Source organism: Corapipo altera, unplaced genomic scaffold, assembly GCF_003945725.1.
Source record: "Corapipo altera isolate COAL_440 unplaced genomic scaffold, ASM394572v1 326, whole genome shotgun sequence".
NCBI classification, from domain to species: domain Eukaryota; kingdom Metazoa; phylum Chordata; class Aves; order Passeriformes; family Pipridae; genus Corapipo; species Corapipo altera.
The window spans coordinates 458,321-479,384 of NW_020884945.1; the positions used below are offsets into that span (position 1 = coordinate 458,321).

The 21,064-nt window shown below is 53.9% G+C and overlaps 1 protein-coding gene across 2 annotated transcripts in view; it reads left to right on the forward strand.

Moving 5' to 3' along the window:
* The window catches only part of LOC113956177 (probable E3 ubiquitin-protein ligase MID2), a 75,998-nt gene that overhangs the window by 43,315 nt on the left and 11,619 nt on the right, over positions 1 to 21,064 (forward strand). For both annotated transcript variants that reach the window (XM_027662423.1, XM_027662424.1), the window contains exons 3-7: positions 11,287 to 11,382; positions 15,474 to 15,581; positions 17,583 to 17,731; positions 18,203 to 18,330; positions 19,370 to 19,513. In XM_027662423.1, the coding sequence (XP_027518224.1) occupies positions 11,287 to 11,382; positions 15,474 to 15,581; positions 17,583 to 17,731; positions 18,203 to 18,330; positions 19,370 to 19,513 (625 nt within the window). The remainder of the gene's footprint in view (positions 1 to 11,286; positions 11,383 to 15,473; positions 15,582 to 17,582; positions 17,732 to 18,202; positions 18,331 to 19,369; positions 19,514 to 21,064) is intronic.

A 21,064-nucleotide genomic window follows, 5' to 3' on the forward strand; every position in this document is an offset into this window, starting at 1 on the left:
TTTGTAATTCAAACCATTTCTCCCTGGTGTTCAGGCATGAATTCTGCTTTGCAGCCACTTTTTGTGTTTCCCATTCAGTTTGGGAGCAACCGGATCTCAATCCTGATGTACAGCCCAGGCAGCAAGGAGGGGGGGAACAGGTACCTTCCCTGGGATTCTTCCTTACTTTTTGCTTGAATTTTGCTAATTTGGTTTGGGAGGTGAGATAGGAATCGAATGAAGTGAATAGTGAATCTTTGATAAACCTGTTATCTGGTGAAAATCACAAAGCGGCTTTTTCGATGTTGAATGGAACCAGATGTTCCTTGGGAATGTATGAATCTTCCATGAGTTTCTCCCTAGCACTAAACTCCTTGTTCAGTGTGTTTCCTTTGAATTCCATCTCTTCGTTTCTGCCACAGACACTTGGTTGTTTAATAAGTGCAAACAGGAATTTGCGTAAATGACGTGACACATCCTAGATTAGCAGCCTCAGATGGGTGTTTGTGCTCCTGAGGTGGTATTGCTGCTCAGAAAGGCTGTTGGATCCTGTGGAATCCAAGCCATGCCCTGAGTCAGGTGTTCCTGATGCTCACAGGATGGTCCTGTGGCTCCTGGGGACGCGTCACACATCATGAGGTTTTGCCTAATGGAGCTCTCCTAGTTTTGAATCACTTGGGCAGCCTGAGAGGGTGAGGAGTAAAGGCTTGGGAAACTCTAATGGAAGAAGTGTTTGTTGATGCTCTTTTAGTTTGTCCTCTTCTGCCTTTAGTAATTGTTGGTGACACTGATTCTTCTGCTATTCTGACATACTCATGGGCCTCAGATCAGTATGTGTCAGACTTTTTACCCTGGAAATCCCATCTCTGTCTGAGATTCTCACACACCTATAGGAGTATTCCAAAGGGCTCTTCACAGCCAGACAGTTACCTGCAGCAAGAGCAGTTAAACATGATTGCAGTGTCATTAGTGAGCCCTGGAGACTTGTGCTTACTGGAGTTGGTGTCATCTCCTTCCCTTCCCCTTCCTTTTCCCTTTCCCTCTTTGGAGGATAACTTTTATGGTGTTCTTTACCTACTGTGTATTCATAGGACTCCTTCAAAAGAGGCATCTTCCTTCCACTAGTCAGCTCTTTCACAAGGGTATACATATTTATGGAATGAAGCATTATCTATCTTTTATACTTTGAAAGGATTTTGTTCACTTAGGCTTCAAAGCCGTGGTGCTGCCTCATGCCTGATGGTCCATCCTCAGCTGTGAAACAGGGGAGCTCTCAGGATGTTTCCTCATGGTCTGATCTCTCCTCGAGCTGTGTTGTTGTTGTTTTGTCCTCTGGTTATCCCTCTGCCTTCCCACAGCTCCTCCAGGTGCTTAGTCTGTTCTGTTTCTAATCCTTCCCCGTGTCTGAGATTGTTGCTCCGCATTTGAGGCTGTGAGTTGTGCTCATCCTTTGGAATCTCTGCCTTCCTAGGGCTGTGGGTGACTCCTGCCTGACCTTGCCCCGGGGCTCAGCTGGGCCTCTTTCCTGTGGGGGTTGCTGGGGGAGCTCTCTGGGCGTGGGACCGTGTGAGCCATCTACCCACGAGGGTCTTGCAGCCCCCAGATCTGGCAGGGTGTGCAGTGGGGATTCGTTCACCTGGTGTCTTTAGGACACTGAGGATTTGGGGAAGAATCTGCACTGCTGCCAGCACTCAGATCCTCCAGCTCTGATACAGGACCTGCAGCAGGATCCCCAAGAGGTGGAAGGAGCTCGTTCCCTTGTAGCTTCCACAGAGCAATCCTTCCATGCAGAGAGGGCTTTGGGTGTCGTCAGAGAGGCCACAATGACCCAAAAGGGCAATGACTGAGTCCCTTTTGCAGTACAGGAGAGACGGAAACCCGAGAGGATGGAAGGCTGAGACTGAAGAAGCAGGTGGACATTTGCACTGTCTTCTTTCTTTTTTTTTTGTTCTCTGTCCTCAGTTTTTATGGTTTCATCACTGTGGCAGAATAAAACAGGATCATTATTATTGCTTACTTTTCCAACAGAAGGGATTTCTCAGGGAAGCAGGGATGCCAGTGATGCTTGGCTCCCATGAGAACAACAGAGCTGCTTCCAGGGTTTCTCTCAAGATGAGCCCTGGGGATTTTTAGGGCCAGCATGGGGGGACCAGAGTGGCCAGGAGGCTCTGGGGCTGCTTCCAGCACCAACTCCTTTCACTCACCATCACCCATCCAATGGAGGGCTCAGAGGTGGGAGGGTGGGGAGGTTTTTCCCCAGCCCTTTCACCCCATCAGGAAATTACCCCTCTAGACCTCCTGGTTTGGAAGGAACTGGGAATTACTCACCAGAGGAAAATTCCTGGAAAAGGCATTGCTTGGAGCAGTGGAAATCTTTTCCTTCCGCTCTGTCTTTCTAAAGGAATAAATAAAAATAGTAGAAAATCTGCAAATAACCTCAGGCCTCACCGTAGTTTAGGAATTTTTAATACCAAATGTAGCACATTTAATAAGATGTCTGAATATCACATTCTTTTAAGCTGAAAAACACATGGCCTGAACTGGGGAGTAAATCTCAGAGTGTTTAACTAGGACAGCTCAGACAAGCAGATCATGCTTAGATGACTTCAGGAATGAAAACTGGCTTGTCACAGTCAGGACGAATTTAATAAAATATTTAAACAATTTTCAACACTGCTGTGATGTTACAGAAAACCAGGATAATATCCAAGAGGAGAAGAATTGCTTTGGGAAGATTAAAGGATGTAATGACTGAATGGCCTAAATCAGCCATGCGCATTCTGCCTCGGTGAACCACTTTGATGCCCAGAGAAGCTGTGGCTGCCCCATCCCTGGAAGTGTTCAAGGCCAGGGTGGGTGGGGCTTGGAGCAACCTGGTCTAGTAGACCCTCCCATGGCAAGGGGTGGAGCTGGATGAGCTTTAAGGTCCCTCCCAACCCAAACCATTCTGGGATTCACTGGGTCTGGTGAGTGTTGGGGGAACGGTGTGGGGGGGTCCAGCCTAGATGCAAACAGATGCCTTGGGTAGCTGAATGCTGCTGGCACCCTCTGCCCATTGTACCCACTGAGGCAGCAGGTAGTGCAGAGCTGGCTGTGGAAGCAGGTGGCATAAAAATGTCCTCCTCAGGCTGTTGGATGTCCTGTGAGACCCGCTGCCACGTGGCAGGACTTATTCCACCCGTGGGGCTGGGAAGGGATGCTGTGGTGCTCCCACAGCCATGTGCCTCATGTGTGCCTTCTGACAGCCAGAGGAGTTGGGGTCCAGAGGGTGAGCTGCCACGTGTTATGTCTCTCCATGGCCTGGAGGTGGATGTCAGGATCTATGCCAAGATATCTTGGTTGGCAGTGAAGGATGCAGGAAAGAGACCATCCAAATGCAGCTGTGGTGCGCCCTTTCACAGGAATGAAGGGAACCAGCCTCTGCTGGGTGTGTATTTGGTGAAGTGTGGAAGCTGAGCTTGCCTTTGGGCAGCTCCTGGTTTTCCCCTCCAGCTCCCAGGACAAGCCCAGAAGCTGCAGAAATGTTCTGTACTTTGACGGGCTCCTCCCTCGTGCTGACTTACTGACAGACCCGCACTCTTGTGGTGATGTAGGAGAAGGTTCTGGTCACCCTGTAACAGGGAGAGTGTCAACTCCCTTGTTCCTGTCCTTTTTCTCATCTTATCCAGGAAAACAGCCCAGCGTGGCTTGCCAGGGAACAGCTCGTTCCGTGGGAGACACAGTTGTGTGGCCAAGCTCCAGCAGCAGAGGTTCTCCACCACTGCCAGCCATTCCTCTTCTCCCTGCGGTGAGGAGGACGGCCCATGCCAAGGACTTGCAGGTGTTTGGGCTCCTGCAGGGTTTTGCCTGAAGGGATGTTTTCGGAAGCAAAGCCCTTGTTGCTGTTAAGTAGTGCAGGGACAGAAGCAAACAGGGAACGTGCACCCTGGAGCTGCATCAGGCAGCCAGACACAAACCTTGCCAAAACAATGCTCAGACTGGGTCTGCAACTAATCAGTGGCTTTGGAGAAATGACAGCATTAAACTAGTTCATGTGATTTTTTTTCCCCCTTGGAACTGTGCAGGACAGCTTTGATTTACAGGAGAATTAGCAGCGCTCCCCACCCCGATCCTCAGGTTGTCTGTAGGAGCAGGAGCATTTGGTCACATTCCTGCGGACCAGAGGCTGAAAAGTGAGGCATCAGGAGGAGGTGAGTGGGACCCTGGGTTGCTCCCATCGGCAGGCAGTGAGTTTTACCTGCAGCCATTTCTGTCCCTGTCGCTTCTCTAGTTAAGATGTACCTGAGGAAGGCAGGAGCTCTGTGTTTGTGTCAGGGGAAGCTGAGGTCTCCCCTGTGGTTGAGAATGTGCTCCGATTGTGTCTCTGTGGTGTGTGAGGTTGTGCCACAGGGATGGGGGGGTGCTGGGAACGATCCCAGACCTGGTAGCAGCATGGCTGTGCGGAGCTTTGGCCATGTGCCCTTTCCAGAGGGATCAGTGATGCTGGGGATGGTCCTGGACCTGGCGGCAGTGTGACAGTGTAGAGCCCTGGCCCTGTGCCCTGTCCAGAGGGCTGAGCTCCAGGAATGTGCTGAGCTTCAGACAGACGTGTCTGTGCAGCTGGACCCTCGTGCTGTCCTCATTAGTGGACAAGAACTGTCACCAGCAACGGGAGGAGCGGGACCCTGGCAGAGCTGCTGCATGGTGGTGCCTCAGTGGTGATGAACCACCTCTGTGTAACTCTCCTTGCGAGAGGTGCCAGTACTGTTCCCATACTCCCTCCCATCCTGCCCAAATCCAGAGCCTGTCCAAGTGGCGGGAGGAGAGGAATTTCCTGAGGAGGATAAACAAACTGTTCTCATTGCTGTGAGGGTAGCTTTCCCACTCCCTGACCCAGCAGCCCCGCACCACTGAGGTGCCATTAGTGCCATGGACTAGGGACAGGGCAGCAGAACACCTGGGCAGAGCTTGGGAAGAGGCCCTGGCCACTTCTCTTGCTTCCTCTGGTCCCTTGGTGTATCCAAGGGAAGGACTGGTTCCTGCCATCACATCTTCATCATTAACTCTGTGACTCTGGCATCAGATCTCCTGCCCTAACAAAGCAATTTGCTGCTGGTGCTCTGCAGTTGCCCTGTGGCTTGCGTGACTGTTTGTGTGTACATGCACTGGGGTCCCCTCACGTCACATCCAGTCAATGGCTTGTGTCAATGAGGCACCCAGAGCATGTGATGGCTCATGGCGAAGGTACGAGGTGGGACCTGGGACATGTGGACCACACTGGGGTCTGCCTTTGACTCCCCCTCCACTGCAGGGCAGGGGATGGGGGCAGCAGGCTGGGAAGCAGGAGCAGTGTCTGCAGCAGTGACACTTCAGGGTCACTATCCCCAGGTCCCTGCAGCCCACCTCAGGGACACACCTGCTCTGGTACAGGCTCAGCAGATTTCTGCCCAGTTTCCTCTGCTCATTAGGCTGGTTTGGGGATCATCCAGTAATTAGTGCTGGAGCTGCTGGGAACGTGGTGTCCCAGGGGAGTGGGGGTATGAGTGACACCCAGCTGGCACAAGGGGGCTGCATGACAGACCCGGGTGTGCTCTTAGCCCATGTGGTGGGATAGGCAAGGGGTTTGCTCCCCAAAACCGGGAGGGTTCAGGCAGTGCTGGTCAGCTCAGCCCAAGAGAAGATGCTCCAGAAGAGCCGACAAGACACAAATCCAGGATGTGCTGATTAGGCAGCGGCACATGCAAGGGCTGCAAATCACACAGTCAGCTCACCCTGTTTACTCGGGGTTTTCTGCTTTTATTTTTCTCTCCTCAATTTAAATTCCCAAGGAGACACTAGACACAGTAAGTGCTGATGCAGTCCGCCCTGGAATGCTGCTTGGAGGAGCACGGATCCCACCCACCTGCCTCTGCCCCCATCCCTGCTCAGCCCAGCCCAGCTGCTCCTCCGGGTTCCTAACAGTTCCTTCTTTTCTTTCATCTCGTTACAAATTGAAGCATGGCCGCTGAAACGGTGGATTTGCCGCACTGAGAGCGGGATCCAACCCCAGGTCTTGCCAGGCTGAGATAACCCTGTGCTTGCTGTGCGTGGGGTGAAGGGGACAGGCTGGGGATGCCCAGGACCCCAGGCTGAGCACTGGGAACATTACTGTAGCACTGTTTGCCAGGGTAGGACAGGTGACTCCCAGCACAGGGCTCATGCTGGCTGTGGCAGGGAGTCCTGGCTGTGGCACACCCGTCCCCATGTCACCTACATCCCCAGCCCCACTCCCCCTGGGGAACTTCCCTCCAGATCTGTTTCCCAAGCAAAGGTGAGCATAGAAAGAACCAGTCAGGATTTAAACCTGACACATCATCAGGGATTAAACCTAATGAACAGATTTGGAGCAGCTCTCAATTGCTCTGAGTGGGAGACATGGGGGGATGTCACTGCACCCTCAGGTACATCCTTGTGTGTTGATCGAGTGCATCCCCTCACTCCCCATCCCCTCCATGCCGAGGGGTCACTGCCAGCACCCCTTTGCTTGGCTCAGGCTCTGGCTCTGGACTCTTCAGCACCATCAGAGTCACCACCAGTCCTGTGCCACTGTGAGCTGCTCGGTTTCTAGGTCAGCTCTGCCAGTGGGGTGATAGCAGCCCCGAACACTGGCAGAGATTTCAGCTCTTACTCAGCCTATTTGGCTCCAAAGCGACTTAAAATGCATTACTGTCACACATGGCAGCTCAGTCCTGTCTCTCTGTCACTTGTCCCATTGTCTGGGGACATTCTCCTTAGCAAAGCCCGGCAGCTGACTGGCTTTGCATATTTTTCCCTGAAGATTTTTTTTTTCTTGGTGCTGGGAATTGATTCTAAACATAGAATTGTGGAATCACAGAATGGTTTGTGTTGGAAGGAACCTTAAAGCTCATGTTGTTCCAACCCCCTGCCATGGGCAGGGACACCTTCCACTAGCCCAGGTTGGTCCAAGCCCTGTCCAGCCTGACCTTGAATGCTTTCAGGGATAGGGCAGCCACAGCTTCTCTGGGCAACCTGTACCAGGGCCTCCCCAAGCTCACAGCCAAGAATTTCTTCCATATATCCAACCTAAATTTCCCCTCTTTCAGTTTGAATCACTTCAGAGGGATGTGCCACTGCCAGGGTTGGTCATGGGTAGTGCCACGTTCAGCCCTCTGTCCAGCCTGTGGGAAGAGGATGTGGGAGTGGGAGCATCTGCTGGCACAGGAGCATTGCCAGGCTCTGGACCTGCTGGGGGGTCTCTGAGAAGAACCTCATCTGTGTGGTGCCACCATGGAGAGGAGCCTGGTCAGGGCTGTGCGTTGCCGCCAGCACCCAGGATTTCCCTGGAAGTGTCCCAGGCCAGGCTGGATGGGGCTTGGAGCAACGTGGTCTAGTGGAAGGTGTCCCTGCCCATGGCAGGGGTTGGATGAGAGGAGCTTTAAGGTCCCTTCAAACCCAAACCATTCTAGGATTCTGTGATTTGTTAGCATGGAGGCAGCTGTCAGTGGAGGGGATGATGCTGTACCAACCCCACCATCACTGTCCTGCTCCAAAATCCCTTCGGAGCAGATGGGGCTGGACTGACCCTGGTGGGAGCTACCTGCATCTCACCCTGTCCCGCTGCTGCTTCCCAGGAAAGCCACCCCAACATTTCTGAAATGAACCACATCGGTGCCCTCATCCCCACAGAGCCAACAAGTGCCTGGGGCGGGAGTTTAGGGCAAAACAGCATTTTGGCCAGGAACAGGGACATGGGTGGAGGTTCCCAGGGCTCCAGTGTCATTGCAGCTACAGGATGCAACCAACAACTTTGTGGTTTTGAAATAAGAGCAGCTCCCTTAGGAGCTCTGTGGCAGACTCCAGATGCCCTGGGCAATGTCCTGGTGACATTTGGCTTCCTTGCGCTGCTCCAAATGGGTCAGAGGACACCCAGCAGCAATCCTGCCCTGTGCCAGGACCTGGCAGCACATCCTCAGCCTGAAGGGCCTAACTGTGCATCCTCAGCCTGGCAGCAATCCCAGCCAGCCACTGCAGGTGCCCGTCCCCTGCCCCATCCAGGTGAGACTGGTGAATGGTGGTGGCATCTGAGGACCAGTTTTCCTGCCACTTTGGCACGTGGAGGGCATTCTGGAGGGGGTTTGACTTGGTGCAAGTGTGCCTGCTCGTGGGTTTGTGGATGCACATGTGATTTGTGTTTATGGTGTGCAGGGGGATCAGGGCAAGGATCTGTCTCCATTATTGGAAGTGATTATAGATGAATAGGGGCAATGAGAAAAGCCTTGGAAGTAACACTCTCCAGTTTTGGCTGTCTTTCCGTGAAGATACATGTGGAAATCTGTCTGTCATAAGGTGGAGCCAAAGGAAACCCTCCATGCTGCCATGTCAGGCTGAGCCCCTCACCCCTCAGAGCACTGCTGAGGGACAGCAGCACTGGCCATCAGCCACCCACAGCCCCTCAACTCCCATCCATAGGGCTTCCCTAGCTCCATGGAGCTCCAGGTACCCCTGTCCTGCACCCAGGGATTCCTGCTGGTGGAGGAGACCTGAAACTCCCATGGCCTGAACCCCTGGGCACTCAGACACCCTCATACAATGGGTCTGTGTGACATATAGGGACCCTGTCCCTGCCCCCCTGCCTGGGGCTCAGAGCCTGCTCTGCTCTGTCTCCCAGATGGTTAAAGCCACAAGGCTGATAGTGTTTCCCAGTGCTGGTGGATGGGTTTCCAGACTGGTGGATGGGCTGGTGACCAGCCATGGAATGCAGCTCTGGCCAGGTGCAGGCAAGATCATGTTTGACGAAGCACAGGGACCAGGAGAACACCATGTTTTTATAGTTCCTGAAGCTGTCTTGAGCCCCCAGCCTTAATGCCTTCTTCAAACAGAGAAGTGCTTCTTCAAACAGTCCAAGTGCTTGTTGGGTATTTGGAGAAAAAGGAAAACGGAGTTGTTGCCCATCATGCCCATTGCTGAACAAATATGGGTGTTGGTGCTTGCAGGTCCGTGCTGTGTGATTCCACTCCTCTGGCTGGGTGTGAATGGATTTACTGTGCATCTGGTCACTGGCAGGTAAAGGAGTGCAGCTGCTGAGCTGCTCTGTTGGAGCTCTCCAGGAGGGTTTGATCCTGCAGATCTTTGTCACTCGGGATGGGTGTCTGTCCCACAGTGCCTGTGTCTGGGCAATCCCCTCTCTGGTCCCACCGTCCCTGGGTGACTTGGCCCCTTGGCCCCATGGAGCAACAGTGACTCCTGCTCAAAGGCATGGTGGTGCTCCCCTTTTTGTCAATTTTTCTCACTTCTCTCCCCAGTTGTGGAGAAATCACCAGAAGGTGGAGGTTTGGGGAAATGACGAGTGTTTTATAAAGCAATTAAAGCCCAACCCCTGTAATTGCTGTAATTTATATACACCTACAAAATAACCAGCTGGTGTGATCCAGGCTTCGAGCCCATTTTATTTGTTTCAGCACATCGAACAGATGGAAACATTCCATCTGTGTTTTCCTAGAATATAGAGGGGTTGGCAGTGAGGGTCTGTGGGTGTGGAGAAGGGCTGGGGAGCAGCAAGGGGCTGTGGGGGAGCAGTGAGGGGCTGGGGGAGCAGCAAGGGAGGGCTGTGGGAGCAGTGAGGAGCTGGAGGAGCAGCACAAGGGGCTGTGCAACCATTGCTGACACCAGTAAAGCACCACTGACTGCCTCAGCATCACCACAGCAGACGTGTGATGAAGGGATCGGTGCTTAGGCGCAGGATTTGTGTGTGTTTGTGGATGGGAGGAGTGATGCCATCCCCTAGAAAACTCGGGAAGCTGCAAATGGGGTTTGGGCTTGTGTGCTTCAAAGCTGTACCCTCAGCCCCCCCCCTTCCATCACACCCTGGAACATTAAAGCAGGTTGGTGCAAGTTCAAAGCTGGGACCTCAGCGCAGCCAAAGTGGTGACAAGGGAAGTAATTAGCAAGTGAAATGTTCAGTGCTGTAGTGAAATGATGTTATGATATTGGGCTGTGAGGAGGGGAGGGTGGGAGCAGCTGGTTTTTCCATTATCCATACAGCCCTGCTCTACGAATCCTTCCTGCATAACGAAGGCTCCTTGAGTTTTATTCCATTTCTCCAGCCTGTTCCTGTGTTCTGCCTCACCCGCCCTTGCCTGGCAATTTGCAGGGTTGCAAACGAGCTTGGAGTATTTTAGGAGCCAGTGGTTTTTCAGGAATGAGTGCTCTGCCTGTGCTCTGTGCCTGTGATTCAAGTTCTCCTGGCTCAGTAGCCCCCAATTACCCATGTGTGCGGAGGGGGGCCGTGTTTATGGGTCTGCTGGAGTTGGATCAAAGCCTTGGACTGCAGTTCCTACCCGAGGATGAATGAACCACCTCAGGGATCTTCTTCCAGCCCCGGAGTTTAAAATATTAATAGGATATCATTTCCCAACAAGCACTGCAACAGGTAGCGAGCACTCTGTTATAAAACATTCCTGTTAGCAGAGCACGTGGAACCGGCAATGCCGTGTCCCTGGAATTGACACCCACAAACTGTGCATCCCCCACATGGCCATGGATGTCAATGTCCCCTTAAATGGGCTCTTTCTCCACGCTCCACTGGATCCCCTTCTGCTCCCGGAGTATTGCAGCCTGTGGGCTCCAGAGCAGGCCCCGGGGATCCCTGTGCTGCTGGGGTTGTGATCTGCTGGCAGAGATCTGCTGGCCGTGATCCACTGCCCGTAATCTGCTGGCCCAGATCCACTGGATGAGATCCACTGGTGGGGGTCTGCTGGCCAAGATCTGCTTACCATGGTCCACTGGCTGAGATTCACTGGTTGTGATCCACTGGCCAAGATACACTGGCTGAGATCTGCTGACCATGATCTGCTGGTTGAGATCTGCTCCAGCAAGCAAAGGGCAGCATGGCTGGGGACTGAGAGGACAGTGCTGGGCAGCTTGACTCTCCTGGCCTGTGCCCACACTGCTCTGGCTGAGGTGGTTGGTAGATGAGATGTCTCTCTCCTGTGGCTCATCAGGCTCTTGTTCGTCTCCCTCACCCTGTGCAGGACAAAACTGATGATGAAATAAGCCAAAATTTTCTCTCCAAAGAGCAGACATCCCACACTGTCCCCACAAGCTGGTGACACCACAGAGCTAAGTTCAGTGACTCCCCCATGGCCCAAACCACCGGAGAGGGCAGGAGCTGCCGAGGAACCCCAGAGCCTTTTCCCAAAGTTATTCCAGTGTTGCTCCCTCGGGCAGTGGTGGGTGATGGAGGGTCTTGGTTGCTGGCAGGGGACTGGGGACACTCCAGCTTTGCTGATCTCTATGTTTTTCCTCTTTCTCCCATTTCTGGACCTGCAGCAAACCCTGGAGACGAATCTCACCAACCTGGTTAAACGCAACAGCGAACTGGAAAACCAGATGGCCAAGCTGATACAGATCTGCCAGCAAGTGGAGGTGGGTGAGGGCCAATGGGGGGCTGGGGGAGGTGCCCAGGGCATCTCCCTGCTCTAGGGAGGGGATACATGGATCACCCCAGAGTCCTTTCCTAGGGACTACCCTGGGAACAGAGTGTGGGGGGAAGCATTGCTGAGGTCTCAGGGGAGCTGAATTGATTGAGGGAGTTTAGTCCCAAACAATTGAAGATGCAAGGATCGTTCCCAGGGTCTGTAGGGTCTGAAGGAGCATGGCATGACTGGGAGCCACTGGGAAGAGACATGGGCTGCTGGGCTGGCTCCACGCAGGAGGACCTGCCAGCTTCTCTGTACTGGGGGCAGCAGGTGTTTTTGGCGGAAGCCTGGGTGAAACTGAGCATGGAAACCAGGCTCAGCTGGGTGACACCGAGCCTGTAACAGGGCTCATGAACTGGGTGACACCGAGCATGGAAACAGGGCTCATCAATAGCCTGGGTGACACTAATCCTGCCAGCAGGGCTCATCAACTGGGTGACACCGAGCATGCAGCTGTTCCTTGAACCACCACCTTCCCATAGGATAAAATCCTAGGCTGCTGCCGGGATTGCTGCTGTGGATTCAGGGGAATTTGCCAGTGCCTGAGTGAACACAACAGCTGTTTGCTTCATCCTTGGGCACCCCGGCCTTCCCCACACCTCCCCTTAGCCACCCCGTGGGCCCAGCAGCCAGTGGGATGCTCTGGCGGGATGTGGGGATGCTGCAGCAGCATGTTGGAATGCTGTGGTGGGATGCAGGGATTCTGCAGCAAGATGCAGTGGTGTGCAGGGATGCTGTGGCAGTATGCAGGGATGCTGCAGTGGGATGCTATGACAGGATGCAAGGATGCTTTGGTGGAACGTGGGGATGCTGCGGCAGGATGCAAGGATGTGGATGGATGTGGGCATGCTGCAGCAGGATGAGGGATGCTGCATGTGCTGGTTGGAACTGCTTGCCCTCAGCGAAGCACCTGGAATGGATTTGTCCATGGAGCTGCAGCTTGCCCTTCACCACCTGCATCTCGGAGCAGCTGGAGCTCTGGCGCTGGGAAGGTGCTTCCAAACCCCCGTGGTTCCTACAGGCAGCGGCAGCGCTTTGTTCTTTGCTCCCTCAATAATGTCCTGATGATCTGGCAAGAGGAAATGAGAGTAGAAGCCCTTTCTGTGAGTGCCAGCAAGGCCGAGTGTGCCGCCAGCAGCTGGCAGCCACTGTCACAGTGTGCAAGGAGGAGGAGGAGGAGGGGGCTGAGATGCTCTGAACTTCCAGCCAAAATAAGGAGCAGAAAAGTCCCACTTGGCTCTGCAGCACTGCTGGCCTTCCGCACTGATGCTCTGTGTCACTCACATTGTCCTGTTTCTCTCTGCCCATGCATCACTCTGCAGTAGGAATGGCTTTGTCGGAGCTGTCTCTCCTGGGCTCCCTCTTCCCCAGGGCTCAGAGGGCTTGGAGTGAGTCTGGGAAAACAGACAGCAAATGGCTGGCTGGCAGGGAGAGAAGGAACCAGGACATCCTTGCAGAACTCTGGTGACAGTCACCAGCCCTTGCTGCTCTAATGGCCCACACTTTAGCTCTGAGAACCCACTAGGGATGGAGCAAGGATGTGGCTGGATGTCCTTCCAAACCTCCTCCTTTGAATCCAGCTCCAATATCTTAATGACCTGACTTATGATAAATTGAAATCCATTTGGTGTTTCTGTCTGATCCAGGGAGTCTCAGACCTCTAAGCTGTCATTTTCGGCAGAGTTTGGGAGTTTTCAGCTTTGTCAGACGCTCTGCTTAAAATAACAGTTCAAACAGCATTTCTCAGCCATGCTGAATGCACAGCCGGGCCCTTGGAGGCACCTTCACAGAGAGCACAGTAAAGTGTGAAGCAGAAAATATCTCTGCCTCCCTGTTTTCCCTGTCAGTCTGATTCCAGGGAATTTAGCTTTCGAGCTATTTGTAGACGTGGCACACGCGATCCCGACATACTCTGCCCATCGGCCACATTCAGTGTAAGTCCCATGGTACGGCCAGGGAATGGTGCCACCAACACCTCGAGGGACAGGGGTTCACAAGGGCACTGCAAGTGTCCCCAGGCCACTGAGCCCGTGCTGCCTGTCGAAGTGACCCTGGTGCCTGGGGCGCTGTGCTGAGAGAGGGTGAAAGGGCAAGTCCCGTGGCAGTGATGGAAATGTGGACCAAGGAGGGCAGGTAACAATTTCATGGAGAAACTGAGTTTGTAAAATAGAGATGGTACCACCATGATATCCCCATTGTGGGGGGCAGCAGGAGATACTGCATGTGCACCATGGGGCGGTGGCCTCTGTGCCACGGCAGCCGCAGGGCTGACCTCAGTGTGAGCTCGGGGTGTCTCCAGAGCACGGCTGCTACACAGCCAAAAAACTCTCGAGGGTTTTGGAGGTGGGATGGGGTTCTCTGCTCCATCCCTGAGCTGCCAAGGCACGAAGGAGGAGGTTTGCCTGTGCCTGAGTCATACTGTGGGCTGAGATGCTATTCCTCATCCCCATGAGCTGCAGGATGAGCTCTTCCCAGGGCTGAGTTTATTCCAGGGCTGTGTTGTCCCTAGCACATTCCCCCTCAGGACTGAGAAGAATGAAGTATTTTTTCTCTCCTTTCTTACACCTAAAAGCCTCCCCCATGCCCAGTGCTCCTATACCCATAGCGCTTGCCAAGTCTTCATCCCAAGTCCAGCATTTACCTGGGAACTGATTCATCCCTACAGAGTGGTTTGGCCAGTGTCCAGATGTGCTTGAGCCAGGGATTTGCCAGCAGAGCAGTGCTGTTCTGCAGTACACCCACCATGCTCTGCTGGCCCTTTGGAAAGACTCCAGCCTTAAAAATGCTCCTTTTTGGGCAGAAGGCAACAGGGAAAGGGACTGTGTGGCCTCTGCGACTTCACCTGCCTTCAGCCTCCCAGAGCATGAGCATGCCTGAGGGCAGATTTCTTGCCCTGGGCAGCTTTTCACATTTTTGCTATGGATGGGTACAGATTTATGTTGTCCTGTAGCCATCCTGGAAGGGGAGTGCTCCAGGCCTGAGCCCTGGGACCACTGTTGGTCAGCAGCTGGTTAGGGGGATGGACCTAGGGCCAACCTGAGGTGCTCCAGCCTCCCCTCCTATCCTTTGGCCCAACATCTCCTTCCCTCCCTTTGCCGTGCACAGGCTTGCTTCATCTTCCCTTACCTTCATGTGAACCAGCACCTGAATGAGAGTGAAAGTCAAGAGTTTGTGCTCCTGGGAATCTGGGGTGACAGCCATCTCCATGGGCACATGGCCTCGAGGGACCTGGGTGCTGCCAGCTCTCCACGACCGGGCTGCACAGCAGCACTGCCACAGCAGCTCGCTGCAGGCTCCAAGCCCTGGAGCTGATTCCCCCCCCTCCTGCTACGTGCAGCAGATTGGGAAAATTTTACGCTGTTTTTCCTCCGTGGAACTCTCTTTGCAGACCATCAGCTGTCTCCCACTCCAGCGTTGCATAATCTGCTGGCCAGGTTTAAAAAAAGATCCTGTAGCAAAAATGTGGTGCACTCAGGGCTGCCTTTGGACTGCTCTGTGTTTCACAGGGATTTGGGAGTAAGAAATAAGGAAAACTGATTTCCATCCTCTAGCGTGCTTTAATTGATAGGGCTCAATTCCCCTTCCATAAAGTGTGCTCCCCCATCCTGTCTTGTCCTGTCCTGTCCACCACCCCAGGGATACTGGTCTTCCTGGAGGCAGAGGACTGGAAGCTTTGCCTGCACCCCCCCACACTCTGTGTGTGCACCATGGTGAACACAGCCATGAGGATGTGTTGTGTGTCCCCCCCAACACCTGTATGTTGTGTATCGCTCCAGCACCTGTATGTTGTGTGTCACCCCAACACCTGTATGTTGTGTCCCCCCAACACCTGTATGTTGTGTCCCCCCAACACCTGTATTTTGTGTCCCCCCCTCAACACCTGTATGTTGTGTCCCCCCAACACCTGTATGTTGTGTTGTCCTCCAACATCTATAGGACTGTGTGTGCTCCCCCCAACACCTGTATATTGCGTGTGTCCCCCAACACCTGTATGTTGTGTGTCCCTCCTAACACTCATGTGTTGCTGTTCCTGGCCAGGTGAACACAGCCATGCACGAGGCCAAGCTGATGGAGGAGTGTGATGAGCTGATGGAGATCATCCGCCAGCGCAAGCAGGTCATCGCTGTCAAGATCAAGGAGACAAAGGTGAGGGGGGGTGGTTCATGTGTCCCTGGTCCAGCCACAGGCAGAGGGGCCGCAGCCATGAAGGATTTGCTTTGGGTAGCCATCAGTGCACTCAGATTCATCTTCTTGCTGTCCAAAATCTGGGCGTCCCTCACTGCTGCTGCCCCAGAGCTCCTCCGCCAAGGACAAGGCATGTGCTGGATGTGGCTGGAGGAGGAACGGTGTGTGGGTTAGCGTGACAAGTTGGTGCAGAGGCTTGGATCACTCTAGACAGCTTCCTCGGGGCTTTTAACTACCACGGTCCTAACAGAATAATGTGGAATTAATACTGAAGGACCGGATCCCAGCGCTGCAAAGAAAGCAGAGGCTGCACAGTCTGCACTGCAGCACAGCTGAGGGGGGAGCTGCTTCTCACCCTTTTCTTTGTAGGGGTGTTTGGAGCCTTCAGCCAGCGGTTCCAGGTGTTTTGCAGTGGTTTCTTTGTGTGATGTCCCACCCTGAAGGGAAAGGCAGCACTCAAGATTCATAGATGCTCATGGTCGAAAGGACTGGCAGAAGTCAGAGGGTCAGCAAAAGCTTACAGAGTTTTGTTAGTAAATTACAAGTAATTTACTTGGCATGGAAATTTATATAGATTAGTTCCTCGTCTCCCAGTATAAGCACTGGGTTTTGGATAAAGGGGTAGGGTGAACAGGAAGAGAGAGAGGGAGATGGATTAAAGACGGAGAGAGAGGAAGAGAGATCACCAGTCCTAGTTCCAACAACAGGGTGTCCAGGGTCAGGGTGCACTGCCTGGGCTTCATGTGGGGGCCTTTTTATAGATAAGTTTTCCCCCCCTGGGGAGAAGTTCCTCCCTTTCTGTGCAAGTCACTTCTCATGTGCAGTCCATTTTTCCAGACCTTTCTGGAAATGGGTCAGAGGCTTTGGTGGTCTTGATCTCCCCTACAGGCCATACCCACTTCTCCACCTCACTCCTGCTATGCTGTGTTGTGCTTATCTTTAGGAGTCGGAACAAGGATGTTTGTCCCAGAAAAGTGTTGCCCTACCTCTGTAGGGCCCCTTCTCCAGCCACAGCAACCCTTGGGCTCACACATGCAACAGGGAGAGGCTGGAGGGCTGGGCTGTAGCTCTGGGTGGTGCCCTTGGGAGCCTCCTGAGCCCTTTGTTGTTCTCACTGAGTTTGGGTGTGCATTGGGGTCCCACCGCAATGCCCACAGCCAAGCCCCAAATACAGATGTTTCCCAGGTGTAGATTGGGAGCAGGTTCCGCTGCAGGCGTACACAGGAGAGCCACCAGCACGACTCTGGGACACCCTGGCATCAGTGGGAGCTTTGAAATCCTGCTTCTACCCCAAGCACTCCAGGGAACATATTTTATGTAACGGTGCCGTCTGCCGGTCCATCTGTCTGTCTGCTTGCACTTCCCACTCTCTTCCCTGATGGCTCCAGGCTGTGCTGTCCAGTTCAAGCCATGCTTGGGAGGAGCTGGAAGCTCCAAACTGTTGTTTTCCTACAGTTGACACCTGGGCAGAGGTGAGTGGCATGGATTAGTGCCCAAACTCTCCGCAGAGGCAGCGCTGAGGAGCTGCCAACCCAGCACTGCACCAGTGGGAGATGGGTGTGGGGACGCTGGTACTGGCCGTACTGGGTTTGGCTTCCAGAGTTACCTGGGAACTGGAATAAGCATCTGTGCCAGTGAAAAGAGGCTGGGGATGGAAAGGTGTGCAGCATTGCAGATACCTCTGTACCCTCCCTGTGCTGTCTGTGGTGGGGCTGGGCAGGGTCCCCCCTTGCTTCCAACACCTGAGCAGCAATTTCCAGGTCAGAAGGGGTCGCAGCTTTCCCAGGAGCCCCAGCCAAAAACATGGGAGAGTTTAAAAAGCTGGAAAGACGGCTCCCCAGAGCCACTGGGACATTCCTGTGCCATTTCAACGCTTCTCGCTCCCCGTGAGCAGGCCCTGGCTCAGGATGGGGCTCCCTCCGTGCTTTTCAAGCTGCTGAGCTCCCTCTGCTCCTCTGGCAGGTGATGAAGCTGCGGAAGCTGGCTCAGCAGGTTGCCAACTGCCGGCAGTGCCTTGAGCGCTCCACGGTCCTCATCAACCAGGCCGAGCACATCCTGAAGGAGAACGACCACGCACGGTTCCTGCAGACCGCCAGGAACGTGGCTGAGAGGTGAGCTGGGCTCAGGACTCTGATGCTGCAGTTGTCCCCTGGTCGCAGGTTCCTGCCCAGAGATGACTTTGTCCCCAGAGATTCCCAGTCCCCCCTGGAGCCTCCCACCATGCTGCCCTCAAATAAATCCCAAGGTCAGGTTCCCATCCCTCACAGGGCAGGTGTTGCATGGCTGGTCCTAACAACACTGTGGAACAACACTGTGGAATACGGGGGTGGGAAAGTGGTGGGAATGCCAATCCACAGGACACCCGGGGGCCAGTCAAAGCTGGGATCCCCAAGGATGAAGCCCCCCTACTCTCCCAGGCTAGGCTGCTCCCCTGGGCAGTGGTTTGTAGGTGCAAGCTGGTTTCCTGACAGCAGGAACATCACATTGAGGCTGCCTGCACCCCTCTGCCCCCCCCGCCACGGCCAGGCTTTGGGAAACATGTGCACCCTGGCGCGTACTGATGGTCCCTTCTTTCCTTCCAGGGTCGCCATGGCAACTGCATCCTCGCAAGTTCTGATACCAGATATCAATTTTAATGATGCCTTTGAAAACTTTGCTTTAGATTTTTCCAGAGAGAAGAAGCTGCTGGAGGGGCTGGATTATCTAACGGGTGAGTGCACGGGCACATTCCCCTCCGCTGCACCCCGTGTCCTCCCCGCAACCCCACGTCTTCCCCTCAGCCCCTGCCCCTGTGCCCCACATCTTCTCCTTAGTGCCTTCCCCTACTCCCCACCAGGGGCTGGCAGGCGCATTTTAAGACTTAACCTGTAAAAAGCACTGGGTCAGCTGTGGCAGAGCAGGGGCCGTGCTGTCCCCAAGACAGTGACATGTCCCCATCCTCCCATTTCACTCTGCTGCTCCTGCAGGATCCATAGAAAAGTCCAGAAAGCTCAAAAATTATGGTCTCTGTGACCTGGTGAGGAGTCTGATGCCCATAAGGATGCGAGAGGGATAAGGATTACATAAGGATCCATAAGGATTACAGGGAGGGAACAGTGAATTAACCAATTATTATGCTTCTAATGCACTCTGCGCTTTAACATTTCCCTTTTCCTGCCCTCTTTGAGGGTCTCTTGGTCCTAAATTATGAACCCTGTTGGGCAGGACCTTTCTGGGCCCCACAGTGCTGCAGCACAGACTGAACACTGCCCTCAGGGGTCTGAGAGCACCAACAGCTGCTGGACTGGCCTGTGCTGGAGCACTGAGGGGATGAAAGCTCCAGGGAGGCAAGGACATCCTCAGTCACCCAAATCCGATTTTATTATCACAAAGCAGATCAGCTTTCACTGAAAGACTAACACAGACATGTGTCCGGATCAGTTATGGGATAAACTACTTATTCCACAGCCAGTCCTGGGAAATAGGTGGATTTGGAAGTGGGTTCTCAGCCTGTTTTAAAGTGGGGGTGTCAGACCTGATGGAGCAGCAGCAAAACCCCTGTGCTCTGCCCCCTGGATGCTTCGTTAAAATAAAAAATTTAATTTAGTTTGAAACACAGTGACAGATAAAATGAGGGATTTCTGGGTGTCCAGAGACTCTGCTCCCGCCGCGAGCCCACCTCTGTCCTTATGGGAGCAGAAAAGCCCTGGGTTTTTAAAGAAGGAAAGCCCAAACTGACTGAAGTCTGTGGTCTGTGCCCCCCCTCGCAGCACCGAACCCGCCGTCGATCCGCGAGGAGCTCTGCACGGCCTCGCACGACACCATCACCGTGCACTGGATCTCGGAGGACGAGTTCAGCGTCAGCTCCTACGAGCTCCAGTACACCATCTTCACCGGCCAGGCCAACTTCATCAGTAAGTCACCACGTGCTGCAGGGGCTGCAGTTCCCTTCGGGAAGGAATCCCAGGCTGCCCAGAGAAGCTGCGGCTGCCCCATCCCTGCAAGTGTCCAAGGCCAGGTTGGACGGGGATTGGAGCAACCTGGGCTAGTGAGAGGTGTCCCTGCCCATGGCAGGGGGTGGAACGAGATGATCTTTAAGGTTTCTCCAAGCCCAAACCATTCTGTGATTCTGTAAGGAAAAGGTTCTCAGTGGTTTAAAAGACTGGGAATTCATGGAGGAAACAGCAGCAAAGAATCCACCAAGGGCTGCGATCAGAGCTATGGAGACCTCCCGTGCTGGGAGTCCATCCCTGAGCTGCTCTGCCCTGCATTTGGTGCCACCAACCCTGGCCTGTTGAAGCACAGGGAGCATTGGAGGGTCTCATCCATCTCGCAGCTCCCAGGTCCGTACATCTGGGATCGCATGGGCAAGGCAGCGCTGGCTGATAATTAACATGGTTTGTAAACCCTCTGTAACAACACTGAGTCACGTCTCCAGGTCATTTTTCGTGCAAATCGCTGCCATACCCTGATTGTTTTTCCACACCGCCACAAATTTGCCTGACAGGAATGGGATTTGAGGACCAAGGAGGGATCTCGCTGATGTTCCGTGGCTTGTGAGAAAGTGTTATTCCTGGTTTTCCCTACCAGCACTTGCTGCTGGGGAAAGTGCTGACATGGTGCCTCAGAACAGGAGTTTTGGGCTGCCATCAGTCTGTCCCACTGGCTGGGAGGACGCTGGCCCTGGGAGCACGGTGTCACGGCTCCGGAAGGCTGCTCAGTGCACTCTGGAATGTGCAGGAAGCTGCCAGAGAAAGTTCCTTGTGGCTTTCCAAGCTGGGTGTCACCTCTCCAGCCCCAGCCCAGCCTTTGCCCTTGTTTTGGAAAACAAGATGATGTGTTTCCTCTCAGTCAGAGGCTGTATGGTATTGGTGCTGCTGCAGCCAGATCTGCCCTGCTTGGCTCTCCTCTCATTCCCAGCTACAGCATGTTATCTCCAGCACTTTGTCCTTCTCTGGAAGCTTGGAGAGCTCGGTCACCTCTCTGGCTCTGCTTTTGGATGACCACCAGCCCCATGTCCACTGCACTTCCAGCCGAGGGCAAGGCAGGGACAGTGCTGATGTCATTGAATGGTTTCAGTGGGGAGGGACATCTGAAGGTTCCTGAGTCAGCTCTGCAGAAGCTGGGCTGACAGGGTGCTCAGGGCTTGCTCCTTGAGAAGTAAGGACTGTCTAGGGATGGAACACCCAGTGCTTCCCCACCCCCAGCTAGAAGGATTTTGCCCTTTTCCAACCAGGATTTCCCCCGCTGCAGCTTGTGCCCTTGCCCTGGGGCCATGCTGGGGAAGGATCTGGCTCCCACCTCTCCCCAAACGCTACTTTGGACACATGGCTTGGACTCCCATCCATCAAGGGACTTGGGAATGAGTCACCTGCCCACGTCTGGGGGTCTGGCGCAGGCGTTGGGAAGGGGGAGCTGTGGTGACTGTGGGGATGAGGAGCAGCAAGGGCAGGGCTGGAGCAGAG